Source organism: Bos taurus, chromosome 14 (assembly GCF_002263795.3).
Source record: "Bos taurus isolate L1 Dominette 01449 registration number 42190680 breed Hereford chromosome 14, ARS-UCD2.0, whole genome shotgun sequence".
In the NCBI taxonomy this organism is placed as follows: Eukaryota; Metazoa; Chordata; class Mammalia; order Artiodactyla; family Bovidae; genus Bos; species Bos taurus.
In genome coordinates, this window is record NC_037341.1 from 542,392 (window position 1) to 561,365 (window position 18,974).

Below are 18,974 nucleotides of genomic sequence, written 5' to 3' on the forward strand. Positions count from 1 at the left end.
CTCTGTGGCGCTGCGCAGGCGCAGGACCCGGAACCGTGGCGCGCGGCTTCCGCGTCCCGGCGGGCCGTGTTCGGCGCCGTACAGGTCCCCCATCAGCTGGCTCCAACTGCAAGGTGGGCGGCGGGTGGGCGCGGGCGGGCCCGGGGTCCCGCGCGGGCGTTCCTGCTCACCCTGTCCCCTTCCTGTGCAGCCCGAGTGCGGCGCCATGTACGCTGTGTACAAGCAGGCGCATCCGCCCACCGGCCTCGAGTTTTCCATGTACTGCAATTTCTTTAACAACAGCGAGCGCAACCTCGTGGTAGCCGGGACCTCGCAGCTCTACGTGTACCGCCTCAACCGGGACTCCGAGGTAGGCAGGCCCGCTGGGGCCGCTGCGCCCCGCGGCGAGGGGGTGCCCCGGCCCGAGGCCGATCGGGCCGACAGCGCCGCGCTTGGTCGTGTCCGGGAACCATGTTCCTCGACCTCCTGAAGCTCTGTTGGGCTCGGCGGCCTACCCTGGGCATCTCATTTGCTCTATTTCTCAACAAATCGCATGAATATGTACCGTGTGCTCGGTTTTAGCGATACGGTAGAGAACAAAATCTGCACACACTTGGAGCAGGAGGACACCTACTGACTAAATACACGCGTGAGAACACACACCTGTGGACACCCTGCAGAAACAGCGAAGGAAATAGATGAGGGCTGAGGGATCAGAGGAACCTCCTTTAGACAGAGTAGGAATTCGTTGGGGGAAAGAACATTCCTGGCAAAGGGAACAAGGCTGGGTGTAGGGTGGGGGCAGGTTGTGGGTTGGAGGTCAGTAAGGTGTGATGAATCCCTCGGTGGGGGAAACACCGGGGGTGCTCTGATTGCCAGAGGTGTGAGGGTTTTGGTGGTGAGGGGTGGCTTCTTCAAGAGGCATCTTCGCATCTGTTCTTGGAAGGGGAGTAAGAGCCAGATGCAAGGATAGGGAGGGGTGGGTTCCACGTGGATGCAAGGACAGCGTGCCGGCCAGAAGCATCTGAGGGCAGGCAGGGTTGGACTGGGGTGCAGAGTGGAAGTGGGGCAGGAAGGGTTGTCCTCCGCAGGGCAGGGTTCTGAGTAAGGGCTGGGGCAGCAGGGAGGAGGCCGCCTTCCCCGGGCACTTACTTCAGGACACTAGTGTTTGTTTTATGTTAAATGTGTGTACAGCTGTACTAATCCACACATGATGAAGCAAGCAAAATACAGAAGAATGTGTGAGAGGTTAGTGACTGTTTGTGTCAGTAAATAATATTAGTTTAAGCTTTTGTGATACAGCAGTTTTGAGATCAGTATTTGGCTTTTGTCGACATTTCAGTCAAAACTGAAAATGAAATTTTGCTAATAAATACATACGGCTCTACATTGAATGAGAGCATCTTTGCTGTATATACTATATCTGACACTGGCTTTCAGTCAACTTTGAGGGACAAATTGAATGTTTTTACATCTGTATATGTTTTGCACTTGGGTTCGCAGCCCCTTCCTTAGCGATCACTCACTTCTCTTTCTAGGGGTCATCTGTTAAGAGCCTGTTTTGTGTGGGCATCTTGAGAGGGGTTGATGAGCTGCCCTCATGGCTGTGGTTCTGGGGGTAGGGGGCCACACGCTGCCAGTGCAGCACTTGCTGAAGGCCAGAGTGCCCATGCATACCACCAGGACGGGATGGGGAGTGGGGAGCCAGGCGAGGTCTAAAGCTCACCTCCTTGGAAAGGTGAGATTTGAGTGGGTGAGGAGGAGCTGATGGGGGGAGCCTTGTAGGTGTGGGGGGGAGAAGAGCTTTGAGGCGGAGTGAAGGTGCCAGGGCAGTAGGGAGGGAAGAGTGGCTGGTCACAGGGCTTGCAAGGCTGGATCAGGGCATCAGCAGGGTAGCCTTGAGGGCAGTCTTGGGAGCTGAGTGTTGACCTGAGGCCAATGGTGAGTTAAGGTTTGGGCAGAGGAGTGAGCTGATCTGACCCTTGTGTCCTGGGGTCACCGTGGCTGCGACAAGTAGAAGGCGACTGGGCTGGGTGGTCATTGGTGGGGCAAGGAGGCAGGATAGACAGGATGTGAGGCGCGCAAGGGAGCGGAGCTGTGGGCTGTGCAGAGGCTTTGCCAGAGTTGGGTTTGGGGCCAGACTCACCCTGCAAGTGAAGTTGCTGGCACTGCAGGGGCGATGGTTGCGGGGTGAGAGGCATAGGGGCGAGAGTGCACTCTGGACGTTGTTGGAGTGTGTGTTGCTGTCAGCAGCTTGAAGCACCGCCGGCGCCTCAGCGTCTGTCGTCAGGAAGCCAGGAGCTCTGCCACCTGCAGGCCCCACTGGGGTATGGTTTCTACCATCTCTCGATGCACGCATGCAGCTACTGCAGAAAGCGTCCGGCCTTGCATCACCGCCTCCCCCAGGACAAGGGCTGAGAGACCTGCCACGCTGGAAGCCGTGGAGCCTTTCATGGCCTAATCTGGATGCTGGGCCCTGTGTTTCTGAGCCTCAGATGGGTCCTGAGACCTAGACGCGCTTGGCGACCCCGACGAGGAAGCCTGGCGTCAGGCAGGATGTGGGCTGGTGAGGCCAGGAGCCCAGAGCAGGAGAGTTAGCACCAGTGGACAGAGACAACTCCATGGGGGAGATCTGTGCAAAGGGAAGGGAAGGAATGGAACAGGAACTGGTAGGAAAAGCAGGGTTTTGTGAGGTGAGTGAGGGCGCATTAGTGCCCTGAAGGGAAGGAGCACTGGGCAGCCCCCGCATGGAGCCCACCGAGACCCTCAGAGGCTCTGCATACCTTTCAACAGCTGTGAAGAATCCCACAGGAGGCCCTCGGCAGACCGGATGTGGCTGCCAGGCCTGAGTCAGGTGTTTGCTCCACAGCCTTTCAGCGTAGGGCAGCCTCCAGCTCCTGGACAGAGCACAGAGTGTAGTGGCAGGAGGGAGTGTGGCGCCTGGGCAGAGCCCTCAGTGGCTGAGCCCGTCGGGGACCAGCCTAGTCACTGCTGCAGGACAGCCTGCCTGGAGCCCCAGACACACTGTCACCAGGGTGGCACAGTCCTGAGGGCAGCCGGGAGCCAGGACAGCACCACAGGGACCATGCGGACGGACGCCCGGCCTGGGCCCGGTCTGCGTGACGGGAAGGGCCTGTCTCCTCTCTCTCCACGGGGCTAGCCTGGTGTCTGACCGGTGGCCTCGCGGTGGCTGAGCTTCCTGGGTGGTGAGACGAGGCCAGGGCCAGACCACTCACAGGGCACTGCCTCCCTTTTGAGGCTCCTGTCCTTCAGAGCAGCCCCCAACTGGGATGAAGAGAGGATGGTGAGCCCCACGGGGCCATGTGCAGTCTCCGCCAGGGAGCCAGGTTCATGGGCAAGGTCTGCAGGGTGGCGGCAGGGAAGGGAGAGGGTCCCGAGCAGGTGGTGGGCCTGGCGCTGGGTGTGTGCCTGGCTCGGGTCCTGGGCTGGCAGACCGCGGACAGCGGCCGGGGCAGGGTAGCTGTGTGTGGGAAGCGGGTGAGTGCTGGCTGGGGCAGCTGTGACCTTTGAGAGGAAAAGACATGTAGGAAATGTAGGGCACTTCCTAAAATTAATGACAGTCCCAAGTAAACAGAAAAGGTATCATGGACGGGAAGTCTCAATACTGTAGAGATGTCACCCCCCCCGCCCTGCCCCGCACAAATTAATCCAAAATTAATTAATTAATTTTGTCCTTTTAATTAATTAAATGTCCTTTTTCTCAAAGTTGCAGTAAAGTTTCTCAACAGTTTAATTTATCGTGATTCTCAGATTTACATGGAGGAGCCAAAAATCAAGAACGTATAATTTTAGAGATGAACAAGATGGAGCACTTGCCCTATAGGGTTGTCAGGAATCGTGTGTGTGTGTAAGTGTGTAAGCTGAATTATTAGGTACAGAAAGACAAATTACAAGTCACTTTGGGGGACTTCATGGTGGTTCCACTGCAGGGAGTGCAGGTTCCACCCCTGGTTGGGGAACCATCTCCACATGCTTGTGAGGCCGAAAAAGAGTTACTTTTGAACTGAGCTTTTTGTCGGGAAACGTCCCCCTTTAATACTTTTTGCCTTAAGATCTACTTTGTCTAGTAGTAACTTGGCTACGCGTTTTTCGTTTGTTTGTTTTCTTAAGTCCTTGCATAGAGCATCTTTTTAAAATCTGTGTTGTTATGTTTTCAGTGAACCAATAGCAAATAGTTGGATGTTGTTTATCATTCTGACGGTTTTTATTGTCTTCTGGCCTGAATGTTTGGTTTATTTATTTATCCTGTCACGAATGGATCTGCTCTGGTCTAGTTATTTGAGGGAATTTCTCGTGTAGTTGGGTTTGAATCACCCTCTTGCATCTTACTGTTCTTTTATTTATTGTTTTGGATTGATCAGCTATTTTGTTTCATTTTATCTCTTCAAGAAATATTTTATTTATTTGCTTGTTTTTCGTTTTATTTATTTGGCTATGCTGGGTCTTAGTTGTGGCATGTGGGACCAGGATCAAATCTGGCCCTCTGGCATTGGAAGCATGGGGTCTTAGCTCCTTACTGGGCCACCAGGGGAGTCGCTCATTTCATCTTTTCTGTTGACTTCGGGTTGTGCATTTTTTCTTACATTTGAGGTCACAGCAGTCTCTGGCTCGAGGGAGCCTGCCCAGACAGCCTAGAATCCTTGAAACCCTTCACCCTCTTTCCCTGCTCGCTGCATTCTGTTGTCACAGGCTTGCTCCTGCAGAACATTATACTGTTGTTAGCATTTTGATTTTACATAAATTCAGACTCTCAGAAAAGCTGCATAAGCACCAGAATTTCCTGCATACCCTCGTCTACAGTCCTGAACGTGTTGCTGTATCTCTGGCTTTTTCCCTGGGCCTGGAGGATCCCCTTGGCTTTTCCCAGAGGTCAGTACACCTGTGCATCCAGGCAACACCACAGTCCCTGCTGGGACCACAGGCCCGTGAGAGTCCAGGCCTGGTCAGATCCTTGGTGTGGTCCTGGGCGCTGGTGTCGGTGGCTTGGAGAGGTGGGTGGTAGCCTCCCCACTGTGACACGGACTTGAGGTGGAAGGTGCCATCTCGTGCTCAGACCTTCCTCTGCGCTTGGCATCTGTGGGGTGGCGGGGCAGCTGGGGCGCACCTCACTCACCCTCTCCCCACCTCCAGGTGCGCCTGCCTCTCTCCCCTGAGTCCTTCCTTCATTTATTATCACACGTTCAGCAGTTCACACTCTGTGCAGGAGGCTGTAGTCTTTTTTTGTCATCTGGGGTCTTCAGCCTGAAGACCTTCCTTTGGTAATTGTTGAAGAGTGTTTCTGATGTTGATGATCTTGGTCCACTTTTGTTTGTCTGAAAACGTTTTTATTTCAACTTCCTTTTTGAGGGATATTTTCATTGGGTTTACAATTCTAAGTTGACTGTTTTCTTCTTTCATCACTTTAAAGACCGTCTCTGGCTCCTATAGTCAGTTTTAATGAAGGTGGCATTTCTGTTCTCCTCTGACTGCTTTTATGATACTTGTCTTTGTCTTTGATTTTCTGTCTTTCAACTGCGATGTGCTTGGCTGTAGTTTGTTTGTGTTTGTCCTGCTTTGGGACTTACTGACCTTGAGTCTGTAGGCTGATGCTTCTCATCAGGATATTTCGGTTATGTCTTCAGTTAGAGGTTCTGTCCTTTTCCTGCCTCTGCCTTCTAAATTGCCAGTGGTGTGTTAGATTATTTAATTACGTCTACGTGTGTCTTAAAATCTGTTATGTTTTCCCTCTGTGTCTTGTTACTGCCCAGAGTGGCAGTCAGTCTGCATCTTGACCCTGTGTCTGGCCAAGGGAGGCGGTGCCCTGGGCTGGACCCATCGCTGAGGGCAACTGTCGTGTTCAGTGCAAGTGTGTCCCTGCTAGAGACCCGCCGGGGATGACTTTTTCTGGATTAAGGAAGTTGTGTTCTGGGTCAGCAAGGGGTTTCCGTCATGAATGGGTCTCGTCTGTTATCAAGTGCTTGACATAGTCACTGAAAACAGTAGATGGTTTTTCTCCCTGCTTGGGTGCAGTGGGCTGTAGTGAGGGGCGTTCCCGGGATGCAGCTCAGGGTTGGTGTGGCCGCCTCCCCTCACCAGGGTCCTGGGCCCTGGGCCTACCTGGAGGATGCAGATGGGGTGAGGCCACGGCCCCGGTAGGGTCACTGTCACAACCAGTTGGGCTCAGCAGAGCTGGGGTTCCTTCTTCCTAGCAAGCACGTGTCATCGCTGGCTGGCCCAGGGTGAGTCTGAGTGGTTTTGGGGGGCACATACAGTGCTGTCCAGCCTTCGACCCTGAGAGCCCCAGCGTTGGGGGAGCTGGGGGTGCTTCCTGCGGGCTGGTCGCCCGCTCCCCATTGAGGGCTCTTGGCCACAGGGCCGGTTGTGGGTAAGGTGGGCCCCTCACAGTTTTTTCCTTCTTCCTCCCTCCTCCAGGCACCGACCAAAAATGACAGGAGCACAGGTGAGTGAGCTCAGGGTGGCTGCCCAGCCGTGAACCCGGGAGCGGGGGCTGGACGTGGGCCCCAGGCCCTGTTCACTTTCTCTCCGCAGATGGGAAGGCCCACCGAGAGCACCGGGAAAAGCTGGAGCTGGTGGCTTCCTTCTCCTTTTTTGGCAACGTCATGTCCATGGCCAGCGTGCAGCTGGCCGGCGCCAAGCGGGATGCCCTGCTCCTGAGCTTCAAGGATGCCAAGGTGGGGCGGGGGTGGGGTGGGCAGGGGTGGGATCTGGGGGCTGTGGGGGGCGGGCCCCATTCTGACCTGCCGCCCCCAGCTGTCGGTGGTGGAGTACGACCCAGGCACCCACGACCTCAAGACCTTGTCTCTGCACTACTTCGAGGAGCCTGAGCTGCGGGTAGGGCTCGACTCCCCACCCCCAGCCCAGCCCCAGCCCAGTCTCTGGGGGGTGCTCCTGCCTGACGCCCCTCTCCTGCAGGACGGCTTCGTGCAGAACGTACACACGCCACGGGTGCGTGTGGACCCCGACGGGCGCTGCGCGGCCATGCTCATCTACGGCACGCGGCTGGTGGTCCTGCCCTTCCGCAGGGAGAGCCTGGCCGAGGAGCACGAGGGGCTCGTGGGAGAGGGGTGAGTGTGGGGGCGGGGTGGGGGCCCCACGGAGTCCAGGTGTGCACCACACTGCCCCCACTGACGCCTGCTGCCCCTAGGCAGAGGTCCAGCTTCCTGCCTAGCTACATCATCGACGTGCGGGCCCTGGATGAGAAGCTTCTCAACATCGTCGACCTGCAGTTCCTGCATGGCTACTACGAGCCCACCCTGCTCATCCTGTTTGAGCCCAACCAGACGTGGCCTGGGTGAGGGCCTGCGGCCTGGTTGTGCACAGGGCTTGCTGCGGGGGAGGAACCTGGCTGGTCTCCGGGGGAGCGGGTCTGCTATGCTGGCCCCACGCTGACTCCTTTTGGCCCCCAGGCGGGTGGCCGTGCGGCAGGACACATGCTCCATCGTGGCCATCTCCCTGAACATAACGCAGAAGGTGCACCCCGTCATCTGGTCCCTCACCAGCCTGCCCTTCGACTGCACCCAGGCCCTGGCGGTGCCCAAGCCCATAGGTGACAGGGGCCTGGGCTGGGGCGGCAGGGGTGGGGTGTGTGTGGAGCGTGCTGGGCCCTGCCACCAGCGTGTCTGTTCCAGGTGGAGTGGTGATCTTCGCGGTCAACTCGCTGCTGTACCTGAATCAGAGCGTCCCTCCCTACGGCGTGGCTCTCAACAGCCTCACCACCGGCACCACTGCCTTCCCCCTGCGTGAGTGCTGGGGAGCAGGGCCCAGGGTGGCGGGGGCTGCTGCTGGGCCTGGCTGACCACCCCTGCCCACAGGCACCCAGGAAGGTGTGCGGATCACCCTGGACTGTGCTCAGGCGGCCTTCATCTCCTATGACAAGATGGTCATCTCCCTCAAGGGCGGTGAGATGTGAGTCCCCGCTCTGGGGCCCGTCCTCCCTGGCAGGGGAGTGGTCCCCCAGCCCCAGCTGAGTGTCCTCCCACCCCCGCCCCCGCAGCTACGTGCTGACGCTCATCACGGATGGCATGCGCAGCGTCCGGGCCTTCCACTTCGACAAGGCTGCTGCCAGTGTCCTCACCACCAGCGTGAGTGGGGTCTCGGAGGGCGGCCCCGGGCCCCAGGTTGGGCAGGCCGCACCCTCACCCATCCCGCCCCCAGATGGTCACCATGGAGCCTGGGTATCTGTTCCTTGGCTCTCGTCTCGGCAACTCGCTGCTCCTCAAGTACACGGAGAAGCTGCAGGAGCCCCCGGCCAGCACCGCCCGCGAGGCTGCCGACAAGGTGAGCTCAGGCCCGTGGGGATGCAGCCCCTACAGGCGCCCTCCGAGGTACTCAGTCCCTACTCCTCCCACCTCACAGGAAGAGCCACCCTCCAAGAAGAAGCGTGTGGACGCCACCACGGGCTGGTCAGGTGCGGGCTGGTCGGGTGCGGGGCTGGTTGGGTGTGGGCTGAGCGTCAGGTGAGGGGCTGTTCGGGTGAGAGGCTGGTCGGGTGAGGGAGGGCTGAGCGTCAGGCTGGTCGGGTGCGGGCTGGTTGGGTGCAGGGCTGGTCGGGTGCGGGGCTGGTCGGGTGCGGGCTGAGCATTGGGTGAGGGGCTGGTTGGGTGCGGGAGGGCTGAGTGTCAGGCTGGTCAGGTGCGGGCCAGCAGGTGGGCTCAGGTGGGCTCTCGTCATGCTCCAGGGAGCAAGTCAGTGCCGCAGGATGAGGTGGACGAGATTGAAGTGTATGGCAGCGAGGCGCAGTCAGGCACACAGCTGGCCACGTACTCCTTTGAGGTGAGGTGGGGCTCAGAGTGGTTGCCCGGTCCTGGCCAGCCTGCCTCCTGACCACTGCCGTGCCCACAGGTGTGTGACAGCATCCTCAACATTGGACCCTGTGCCAACGCCGCCATGGGCGAGCCTGCCTTCCTCTCTGAAGAGGTGCCCACTGGGGGAGGGGGGCACACGGCGGGGCGGGGCAGGCTGCACAGCAGAGGTCCGGCCCTCACCCCTGCCCCTGCCCCGTGCAGTTTCAGAACAGTCCGGAGCCAGACCTGGAGATCGTGGTGTGCTCCGGCTATGGCAAGAACGGGGCCCTGTCGGTGCTGCAGGTGAGGGGCGTCGAGGGGGCGCCTCCTGGTGGGGCCTGGGTGACCTGCTGACCCCCGCCTGTCCTTCCAGAAGAGCATCCGGCCCCAGGTGGTGACCACTTTTGAGCTCCCTGGCTGCTATGACATGTGGACCGTCATTGCCCCCGTGCGTAAGGAGCAGGTGAGTGCGCCCAGGTTGGCAACACCCAGCCAGCGATCCTGGCCTGCGCCTGGCCTGTGGCGGGTGCCCAGGGGCCACGGGGCCCGGGACCCGGCTCTGTGCCGCTCAGGCTTGCTGCTCAGGTGGCGTGGCCTGGGCTGGGAATCCCTGCCCTCTTCTGCCTTCACAGGAGGAGACCCTCAAAGGGGAGGGCACGGAGCCAGAGCCTGGTGCTCCTGAGGCCGAGGATGACGGGCGGAGACACGGGTTCCTCATTCTTAGCCGGGAAGACTCTACCATGGTGAGGCACCCGGAGCCCGGGTTGGGGCCCTACTGTGAGCAATGCCCCTCACCCACCGCTGCCCACAGATCCTGCAGACGGGGCAGGAGATCATGGAGCTGGATGCCAGCGGCTTTGCCACGCAGGGCCCCACGGTCTTTGCTGGCAACATTGGGGACAATCGCTACATCGTGCAGGTGTCGCCGCTCGGCATCCGCCTGTTGGAAGGAGGTGCGCCAGGCCTCGGGCGGGTGGGCGCGGGCCCGGGGCTGGCGCGTGCCCCCTGCCCGGGGCTGACTGGCCTGTGTCCGCAGTGAACCAGCTGCACTTCATCCCTGTGGACCTGGGCTCCCCCATCGTGCAGTGTGCCGTGGCTGACCCCTACGTGGTCATCATGAGCGCTGAGGGCCACGTCACCATGTTCCTACTCAAGAATGATTCGTACGGGGGCCGCCATCACCGCCTGGCGCTGCATAAGCCACCCCTGCACCATGTAGGCGCCCTGCTCTGTCCCAGGGCCTGCTGACCTCTGCCCGCGTGCCCCCTCCCCAGCTGAGCACTCTCTCTCCCCGCAGCAGTCCAAGGTGATCACACTGTGTGTATACCGGGACGTCAGCGGCATGTTCACCACCGAGAGCCGCCTGGGAGGAGTCCGCGACGAACTGGGGGGCCGCGGCGGCCCTGAGGCTGAGGGCCAGGGTGCAGAGACCAGGTGTGTGAGGGCAGCAGGGCGGGGTGGGTGCAAAGACCAAATGTGTGAGGGCAGCGGGGTGGGGCGGGTGCAGAGACCAGGTGTGCGAGGGCGGCGGGGCAGGGAGGCTAGGCCGCGCGCCTGTGCCTGTGACCTGTGACACCTGCCCTTCGCAGCCCCACGGTGGACGACGAGGAGGAGATGCTCTACGGGGACTCAGGCTCCCTCTTCAGCCCCAGCAAGGAGGAGGCGCGCAGGAGCAGCCAGCCGCCCGCCGACCGGGACCCCGCGCCCTTCCGGGCCGAGCCCACCCACTGGTGCCTGCTGGTGCGGGAGAACGGAGCCATGGAGGTGGGTGGCACCCTGTGCCCACGCCCCCCAGGCCTGCCCGGCGCCCGCCCCACCGCTGACCGCACCACCCCACAGATCTACCAGCTCCCCGACTGGCGGCTCGTGTTCCTGGTGAAGAACTTCCCTGTGGGCCAGCGCGTCCTGGTGGACAGCTCCTTTGGCCAGCCCACCACCCAGGGCGAGGCCCGGAAGGAGGAGGCCACGCGCCAGGGCGAGCTGCCCCTGGTCAAGGAGGTGCTGCTGGTGGCTTTGGGGAGTCGCCAGCGCAGGCCCTACTTGCTGGTGAGTGTGCCCACCTGCCCGCCCTGACCCGGCCCGCCTGCCGGCCCTGCCCCCTGACGTCCCCTGTCCCCAGGTGCACGTGGACCAGGAGCTCCTCATTTATGAGGCCTTCCCTCACGACTCACAGCTCGGCCAGGGGAACCTCAAAGTTCGCTTCAAGAAGGTGCAGTGACCGGCAGGGCTGGGTGTGGGGGCGGTGAGGCAGGGCTAGGGGTCCCAGCCCTTAACTGCAGCACCCTCCAGGTCCCCCACAACATCAACTTCCGGGAGAAGAAGCCAAAGCCGTCCAAGAAGAAGGCGGAAGGGGGTAGCACGGAGGAGGGGACAGGGCCCCGAGGCCGCGTGGCGCGGTTCCGCTACTTCGAGGACATTTATGGCTACTCCGGGGTAGGCCAGCTGCTCTGCGGAGCAGGGTTGGCGAGCACAGGGCCTCCCCACAGTGTGAGGGGCTTCCTCACACTGTCTGCCCCCAGGTGTTCATCTGCGGTCCCTCGCCCCACTGGCTCCTGGTGACTGGCCGGGGGGCCCTGCGGCTGCACCCCATGGGCATCGACGGCCCCATCGACTCTTTTGCCCCGTTCCACAACATCAACTGCCCCCGAGGGTTCCTGTACTTCAACAGACAGGTAGGGAGGCCCCATGAGGCCCGGCCAGGCGTGCCAACCCCCTCCGAGGACAACTAGGCAGGATGAGGTGCTGGGGCCCAAGAATGAGGCCCTCAACCCATGGCTGGGAATGGGGGCACCGTGGCGTGGAGAGTCGGGCTGTCCGGTGGGTGGTGGGAGCCAAGGTCAAGGAGGTGATGTGGGGCTGAACGCTGGAGAGGCTTGGAGGACGAGGAGATTGGCAGTGGAGGGTGTGGCCCACAAGGGCACCAGCCGGGTTCAGTCGCTGGTCTGCCCACTGGGCGCCCAGCTCTGCTCAAGGCGCTGGGTGACCGGCTGGGATGCTCACGTACCGAGCTTCCTCGTGTCACAGAGATGACAGCAGTAGCCCCATGGGCCGCCGAGGACTCGGCAGCGCCAGTGCACTTAGGCCTGGGCTGGAGGGGAGCCGCTGGGCCCCGTGTGCAGGTGCTGGCGTGGCGTGCGCGTCCCACCCTGTGCCTGCGGCCTCCGGCGCCCACCCCCCCGAGCCCAGCCTCAGGCCACACCCATGCCAGCCCTGGGCAAACCTGGGTGAAGGGACAGGAAGCCCGCAAAGAGCAGGACAGTGGGCCACAGCCTCTGTCGCTGCCCGTTCCAGCGGACCCGAGGGCTGACCTGAGGGAGCCCTCGAGGCCTGGGTTCACCAGCTCGGCCTTCAGTGGGCACCAGGCCTCCCTCACCCCTGTGCCCACCCAGGGCGAGCTGAGGATCAGCGTTCTGCCCGCCTACTTGTCCTACGACGCCCCATGGCCTGTTCGGAAGATCCCGCTGCGCTGCACCGCCCACTACGTGGCTTACCACGTGGAGTCCAAGGTCTGCCCCTACTCGGCCGGTGACCCTTGGGGCTGGACCACGTGGAGTCCAGGGTCCGCCCCCACTCGGCCAGGAACTCTCGGGGCTGGGGTGGGCTCTGGCTCCTGACACCCTGCTCTCCCCAAGGTGTACGCCGTCGCCACTAGCACCAGCACACCTTGCACGCGCGTTCCACGCATGACGGGCGAGGAGAAGGAGTTTGAGACCATCGAGAGAGGTGCGCGGGGGCCCAGGCCGGGCCTGTCCTGGGGGCCGCTCCTCCCTGATGGTCCCCCTCTGTCCTTACAGACGAGCGGTACGTCCACCCTCAGCAGGAGGCCTTCTGCATCCAGCTCATCTCCCCAGTCAGCTGGGAGGCCATCCCCAACGCCAGGTGAGGCTGTGCCTGAGCGGGGCGTGGTGGGTGAGGCTGTGCCTGAGCGGGGCGTGGTGGGGCGGGCCGGGGCTGGCTCTGACCGGGGCTCCACCCGCAGGATCGAGCTGGAGGAGTGGGAGCACGTGACCTGCATGAAGACCGTGTCGCTGCGCAGCGAGGAGACTGTGTCAGGCCTCAAGGGCTACGTGGCCGCTGGGACCTGCCTCATGCAAGGGGAGGAGGTCACATGCCGAGGGCGGGTAAGTGGCCAGCAGGGCTTTCACAGCAGACAGTGCCCAGCACCCTGACTCAGCCACCCATCTCCTCGGCAGATCCTGATCATGGATGTGATCGAGGTGGTGCCTGAGCCTGGCCAGCCTCTGACCAAGAACAAGTTTAAGGTCCTGTACGAGAAGGAGCAGAAGGGCCCCGTGACCGCCCTGTGCCACTGCAATGGCCACCTGGTGTCGGCCATCGGTCAGAAGGTGTGCACCGCCCCCGCGGCCCCCATCGCCACCCCCCAGGCACCCCCCAGCTACTCACTCCCCCGCCCACCCCCAGATCTTCCTGTGGAGCCTGCGGGCCAGCGAGCTGACGGGCATGGCCTTCATCGACACGCAGCTATACATCCACCAGATGATCAGCGTCAAGAACTTCATCCTGGCCGCGGACGTCATGAAGAGCATCTCGCTGCTGCGCTACCAGGAGGAGAGCAAGACGCTGAGCCTCGTGTCCCGGGTGCGGAGGGGGCTGTGCCGTGCCGTGGGGGCTGGGGGCTGGTGGCTGGCCCGGGCCGTCCAGCTGGCCCGGGCCGTCCTGATGGCCCTCCTGTCCTCAGGATGCCAAGCCCCTGGAGGTGTACAGTGTGGACTTCATGGTGGACAACGCGCAGCTGGGCTTCCTGGGTGAGTTTGGGGGCTGGGGCCCCTGAGACCCCTGGGTGTGCACAGGGGCTGACTCGGCTCTGATCCCCAGTGTCGGACCGTGACCGCAACCTCATGGTCTACATGTACCTGCCAGAAGGTGAGTGCTCCCTCCCTCCTCTGCCGGGTGGGGTCGGGTGGGGGCCAGGCGGGCAGTGACCTGAGGTCCCCTGTGGCCCAGCCAAGGAGAGCTTTGGGGGTATGAGGCTGCTGCGCCGGGCGGACTTCCACGTGGGTGCCCATGTGAACACGTTCTGGAGGACCCCATGCCGGGGGGCCGCTGAGGGGCCCAGCAAGAAGTCCGTCGTGTGGGAGAACAAGCACATCACGTGGTTCGGTGAGCATGGGGCCGGGGTGGGGGCAGCGGGCCGTGGCGGGTGCACTGGGTTCATTCCCTGTCCCCTCAGCCACGCTGGACGGTGGCATCGGGCTGCTGCTGCCCATGCAAGAGAAGACCTACCGGCGGCTACTGATGCTGCAGAACGCCCTGACCACCATGCTGCCCCACCACGCTGGCCTCAACCCCCGCGCCTTCCGGTGAGCCCACCCCCCAGCCCGACCAGACCCCCTGGGTCAGCCCAGACCCCCTCATGGCCTGTGCCCTCCGCACCCCCCAGGATGCTGCATGTGGACAGGCGCGTCCTACAGAACGCTGTGCGCAACGTGCTGGACGGGGAGCTGCTCAACCGCTACCTGTACCTGAGCACCATGGAGCGCGGGGAGCTGGCCAAGAAGATCGGCACCACACCCGACATTGTGAGCCGCCCCCACCGGCCCCTGCCCGCCCGCCCCCCGCCGGCCCCCCGGCCTCACCCAGCCCTCTCTCTGCAGATCCTAGATGACCTGTTGGAGACGGACCGAGTCACCGCCCACTTCTAGACCCCTGGATACTGCCACTCACCCCACCCCTTTTTTGTACAAAATAAAAAACACTTGTTTTCAGAAGAGCATTGTGATTATTTCGGGGCCCCAGGGCATCCCCTACTCCAACAAATCACAGTCACTTGGCCCTGGCTGGGTGCGCGGTGGGACGAGCTCTATGGTCCTCCTGTCCAGGATGCCTAGGTCTCCAGGTACTTGGACAGCCCCTTGGTGTCAGGCATGATGCCCAGGTAGACCAGAACTCGAACCAGGAGGGCAGTGAGCCGCATCGACAGGGTCTCCAGCCTGTGGGGGGGTCGGGGGGCAGGTAGGTGGGGAGTGGGCCTTGGCTTCCCATCCTCCGACCCCCACACGCCAGCTCACCTCAGGGCCACTTCAAACTTGAACGTCTCCCAGATGACCCTGATGTGGCGCAGGATGCTGGCACCATAGATGCTCTGGTACATGGCACCTGCCAGGCGGCTCCAGCCCCGGACTGCACTGCACAGACACCGCGCGTGAGGTCAGCGCGGCCTCCCGCCCCCACCGCCCCAGGCTGCGCGGCCCTACCTCTTGGCCATGAGGAAGTAGCGGTCCACCGGGGCGCCCAGGGCGTTGTTGATGGAGCGCACCGTGTTGACGTTGCGCAGCACGAGCAGCATGGAGCGCGGCAGGGCCTTGAGCACGGCCATGACCTCCTCGAAGTGCTCGCGGGCCATGTCCTGCATGTAGGCCGCCTCCTCACGGCTCAGCAGGCGCGAGCGCCACAGCTGCCCCAGGCGCACGGGCCGCTGCATGAGCACCTCGGAGAACAGGAGGTAGTCTGGGGGGGCCTGAGCCAGGCTGTGCCCCCTCCGGGCTGCACACCCACCCCCCGGCCTCACCTTGCACTCCCAGCTCAGCTGCATGCGCCTTCATGGCCGCCTCGTCCCTCAGGATGATGGCCCGCCACAACTGGCACAGGGCGAGCCTGTCCCTGCAGGCCCAGCAATGAGCAGGGGAGTGGGTGGTGGCCAGTCGGGGGGCGTGCCCCCCCAGCCCACAGGCCCGCTTACTTCTCGTCCAGGAACTGGTAGAGCCCATGGTCCAGCAGCACCAGCTGAGCCTTCCCGTCCGGGCCTTTCCGCACCAGAACTGGGGAGGGGCGGGCTCTAGTTCCCTGGTTCTGGGGTGCAGCCCCCAGCACCCCGCCCCCAGCCGTGGGGCTCTCCTTACCATTGCCGGGGTGGGGGTCAGAGTGGATGAAACCCGTGTAAAAGATCTGTTCGGCAAAAGCCTTGATCAGCTTCTCTGCAATCTGGGCCAAGGACAGGCAGGAGTGGGGATGGGGTCAGACCACACGCCATCACGCCAGACGCGGGTCACACCCTCCAGTCCAGCCCCACAGCACTCACATCCTGCACCGCCAGCCCCATGCTCTGGATGGCCTCCACGTCATTGACCTTGCAGCCCTCATAGAACTCCGCTGTCAGCACACGCTGGGAGAGAGCAGGCGTCAGAGGTCCCCTACCCAGCGGGGCCCAGCCCACCTTACTGGACGTGCCCCAGTGCACGTGGGCACCACCCAGGGGGGCCCAGCCCACCTTACTGGACGTGCCCCAGTGCACGCGGGCACCACCCGGGGGGGCCAGCCCACCTTACTGGATGTGCCCCAGTGCACGCGGGGCACCACAACGTGGCGGAAGTGTTGCAGCTCCCGTGCACAGCGCTCAGCGTTGCGGCCCTCGTTCTCAAAGTCCAGCTCCTGGGCCAGGGTCCCCTTGAGGTCCTGGGAACCATACGGGCAGTTGGGGGTCCAGCCTGGGAGCCGGCCCACCCCAGCCCCCTGCCCCGCGGTACCTGGAGGACCCAGCTGAAGCCGAAGCTGGGGTGCATGAGCTCCACGAGGTGCAGCAGGAGCTCCAGGGTGTGGATGTCGCCATCAAAGCGGTCCCGCAGATCGATGTACTGCACCTGCACAGGAGGCTTCAGGGAGGGCCGGCTGCCGGCACCGCGCCCCCCACATGCCCTGGGGACCCCTCGTACCTTCACGGCCACCACGGTGCCATCGTGCAGCCTGGCACGGTGCACCTGGGCCAGGCTCGCTGCAGCAATGGGCTGGTAGTCAAACTCCTGGAAGAGCTCGTGGGGCGGGGCCTGGAAGTCTTCGAGGAACAGCTCATCCACCTGGAGGAACACGCCTCGAGCAGCGTGGGGGACACCATGGGGCCACACTCCCCGCCTCACGCCTCGGGGGGTGGGCTCACCTCCCGGAAGCCCCGCGTGAGGGCCCTGTCCTCCAGCACCCGCAATGTCCTGATGTACTCGGGGGGCAGCAGGTGGTTGAAGGAGCAGAGCCCCTGGCCCAGCTTCACGTACAGACCCCCGTTGCTGATGGCCCCCGCCACCAGGGCGTCAGCCGCCCGCTGATGACACGCAGACATCACCTCCAAGTACCTCGGGCTGTTCTGACCACAGGCAGAGAGGACAGGGATGGGGGCAGGCAGGACCCTGGGCCCCCCAGGCATGCCCACCCCACAGGCACAGGACGGGCCAGCCAGGACGCAGGTACAAACCTCCTCCACCCCACGCAGGATGACGTTCGTGCACCACCAGTAGTCCAGTGAGATCTGCAGGCCGACCCGCAGAGACCTGCGGGCAGAGGACGCCCTCAGCCCCAGCTGGCCCGTGCAGCAGGCACCCCACCAGCGCCTCGGACAGCTGTGAGCACCTAGGGGATGCCGCGGGGCTCTCGGGACTGCACAGCCAGCAGGTCCATCTCAGCTCCTGGGCTGGGCACTGGGCAGCCTGCACGCATGCCACCCCCCGGTCCCTGTATGCAGATGAGGGGTGCCCAGGACAGCAGGGGGCGCAGTCCCTAACAAGCAGACGTGTTCCTTCATTCTTTGATAGCACTTGTTAATAGGAAAGCCCACCCTCGAGTAAAGCCGCTCCGTCTGTGGACACACTCGTGTCCGTGCACAGCGGACCCTGCACAGCGGCCCAGCCTCCTCTGCACTCGGCTGCGCCCTGTGGACTGGAGCCCTGGGTCGAACCCCGGAGCTGCGGGTGCACCCCGAGCAGTCCCACGGGCCCTGGCCTTCTGGTGCAGGCTGAGGTCATCACTCCCTTCTGCACCCCAGGCTATGGACATGGAAGCCCCGGATCTGGAGAGGGGAGGATCCAAAACCAGGTTCCAGACCCTCACTGAGCACCACAAACCAGGTCCACCCAGCCACTCCAGCAAGAAGGGCTGTCTGAGCACGTCAGGGTGAGCAAGGACACACGTTTCTCTGAGCTCCCGGGACCCGAGGGAGCTGCACTCCTTCCTGAGTACTCTGTCCAAAAGCCAACGCAAGGTCTGCACAGGGGCTGATGGTGAGGTGCAGCTGGTGGGGTGAGGTCTACACTCATGGGGGTGACCTAATAAGTCACTAATTTAGGGACAAGGGCAGCCGGGTGTCTCCCAGGTAGAGAAAAGGTTACAGACACAGAAAGAGCGGAAATCTGGAGGACTCACGTTGAAAATGGAACGGCACGTTTACCTCTGACAACGGCAAACAGCTGACTGTACATGCAGCCCGGAGCGGCAAACACACTGGCGCCGCGCCAGGGTCCCTGCCCATCCTGAGGGTGGATGGTCACAAGGCTGAGCCTGGAGTGACTGTGGTGCCAGCGGGAGTAAAATGCTTGAAGGATGGATCACGTCAGAAGGATTCAGAAATGTCAGAAATAAAATGTTGTACGTTTGAAATGATTTACAATAAAATTGTAGAGATTAAAAGAGAGGGTCACAAGTCAGGTGCAGGAGCTCCTACAAAACAACCCTCAAGAGTTGCAGCAACAAGCCGGCAGTGACGCCATGTGTCCGGTAGAGGCTGATGCGAGCAGGGTTGGGGGAGACACACAGGAGGACAGGGTTCCCTGACGGCAGAACAGCCCTTGGGGGTGGATATGACGGCTGAGCCAGGAGGACGAGCTCACCGGACAAGCACCGGAAGGGAAGGCGCTAAACCAGCAGCAACAGGAGAGGGCAGGGCACCGGCGTCAAAGTATGAGGGAAGCCGAAGGCCAAACGTGGGACAAACCACGAGCACACATCAGAAGTACACACGTCGGGGCTCGGCAAAGCTTTTCTTGGAAAGGTTAGACAGTGAACACTGGGCCTCAGGGGCAGCCTCAGAAGGGGCAGGGATGTCCTCCACGGAGCTCGCTCTACGGAGCAGGCAGCACCTCGGACCTTGTATATGGCACAGGGCCAGGGTGCTGACCTGATGGTGTCATAAGGCCTATCGGCCCGCAGACATGTCAAAGTCATCATACGATGCAGAATTAATGTAAGCCTGCTCCTGTAAACCTAGAGGTTTCCCGAGCGAGGCAGCTGATGGCGGCCAGAAAGGACAACCATGGCATTAGAGTTGGGGGTCTTCGCTCAGTCAGGCCTACGGAGTGCAGCCCCAGCAGAGATTCTGGACACCACAGTCAGAGGCCAGGGGTGTGGGAGCTCTGAGGCGGGGCCGCCCAGACCCCTCCTGGGCACCCCGTTCTCGTGCTGAGTCTAACTTCA

At 62.1% G+C, this 18,974-nt stretch overlaps 2 protein-coding genes across 7 annotated transcripts in view; one reads left to right on the forward strand and one right to left on the reverse strand.

Moving 5' to 3' along the window:
• CPSF1 (cleavage and polyadenylation specific factor 1) lies at window positions 1-14,512 on the forward strand. 3 transcript variants are annotated; one of them, NM_174720.3, is given in 38 exon segments: window positions 1-113; window positions 191-349; window positions 6,412-6,439; window positions 6,529-6,671; window positions 6,751-6,831; window positions 6,913-7,064; window positions 7,145-7,291; window positions 7,407-7,546; window positions 7,629-7,739; window positions 7,812-7,905; window positions 7,994-8,081; window positions 8,155-8,277; window positions 8,356-8,407; window positions 8,678-8,772; window positions 8,842-8,916; window positions 9,006-9,086; window positions 9,157-9,246; window positions 9,416-9,526; window positions 9,595-9,736; window positions 9,820-9,998; window positions 10,081-10,217; window positions 10,373-10,547; window positions 10,623-10,829; window positions 10,903-10,992; window positions 11,073-11,216; window positions 11,303-11,455; window positions 12,173-12,289; window positions 12,416-12,506; window positions 12,578-12,662; window positions 12,763-12,904; window positions 12,977-13,129; window positions 13,206-13,382; window positions 13,483-13,549; window positions 13,620-13,667; window positions 13,749-13,904; window positions 13,975-14,104; window positions 14,185-14,323; window positions 14,399-14,462. In NM_174720.3, coding segments are annotated over 37 exon segments (4,335 nt in total). In that variant the 5' UTR covers window positions 1-113; window positions 191-205; the 3' UTR covers window positions 14,447-14,462.
• The window catches only part of ADCK5 (aarF domain containing kinase 5), a 13,595-nt gene continuing 9,121 nt past the window's right edge, over window positions 14,501-18,974 (reverse strand). The window contains exons 4-15 of one of the 4 annotated variants that reach the window (XM_010811850.3): window positions 16,984-17,059; window positions 16,675-16,875; window positions 16,454-16,594; window positions 16,268-16,393; window positions 16,065-16,196; window positions 15,823-15,906; window positions 15,644-15,725; window positions 15,484-15,562; window positions 15,313-15,404; window positions 14,999-15,251; window positions 14,813-14,929; window positions 14,501-14,734 (exon numbers count right to left, since the gene is read on the reverse strand). In XM_010811850.3, the coding sequence (XP_010810152.1) occupies window positions 14,629-14,734; window positions 14,813-14,929; window positions 14,999-15,251; window positions 15,313-15,404; window positions 15,484-15,562; window positions 15,644-15,725; window positions 15,823-15,906; window positions 16,065-16,196; window positions 16,268-16,393; window positions 16,454-16,594; window positions 16,675-16,875; window positions 16,984-17,059 (1,489 nt within the window). In that variant the 3' untranslated portion in view covers window positions 14,501-14,628. Of the gene's footprint in view, window positions 14,735-14,812; window positions 14,930-14,998; window positions 15,405-15,483; window positions 15,563-15,643; window positions 15,726-15,822; window positions 15,907-16,064; window positions 16,197-16,267; window positions 16,394-16,453; window positions 16,595-16,674; window positions 16,876-16,983; window positions 17,060-18,974 lie in introns of all 4 variants that reach the window. The other 3 variants (NM_001435056.1, XM_010811851.3, NR_198893.1) reach the window with 3 other exon arrangements.

Bases quoted from the DNA above. Each gene is read 5' to 3' on its own strand.
- CPSF1 (XM_005215130.5), top strand. From the start codon at position 206: ATGTACGCTGTGTACAAGCAGGCGCATCCGCCCACCGGCCTCGAGTTT. The intron at 8,773-8,841 runs GTGAGGTGGGGC...CCGTGCCCACAG, and splicing joins TGGCCACGTACTCCTTTGAG to GTGTGTGACAGCATCCTCAA. The intron at 9,527-9,594 runs GTGAGGCACCCG...CGCTGCCCACAG, and splicing joins GCCGGGAAGACTCTACCATG to ATCCTGCAGACGGGGCAGGA.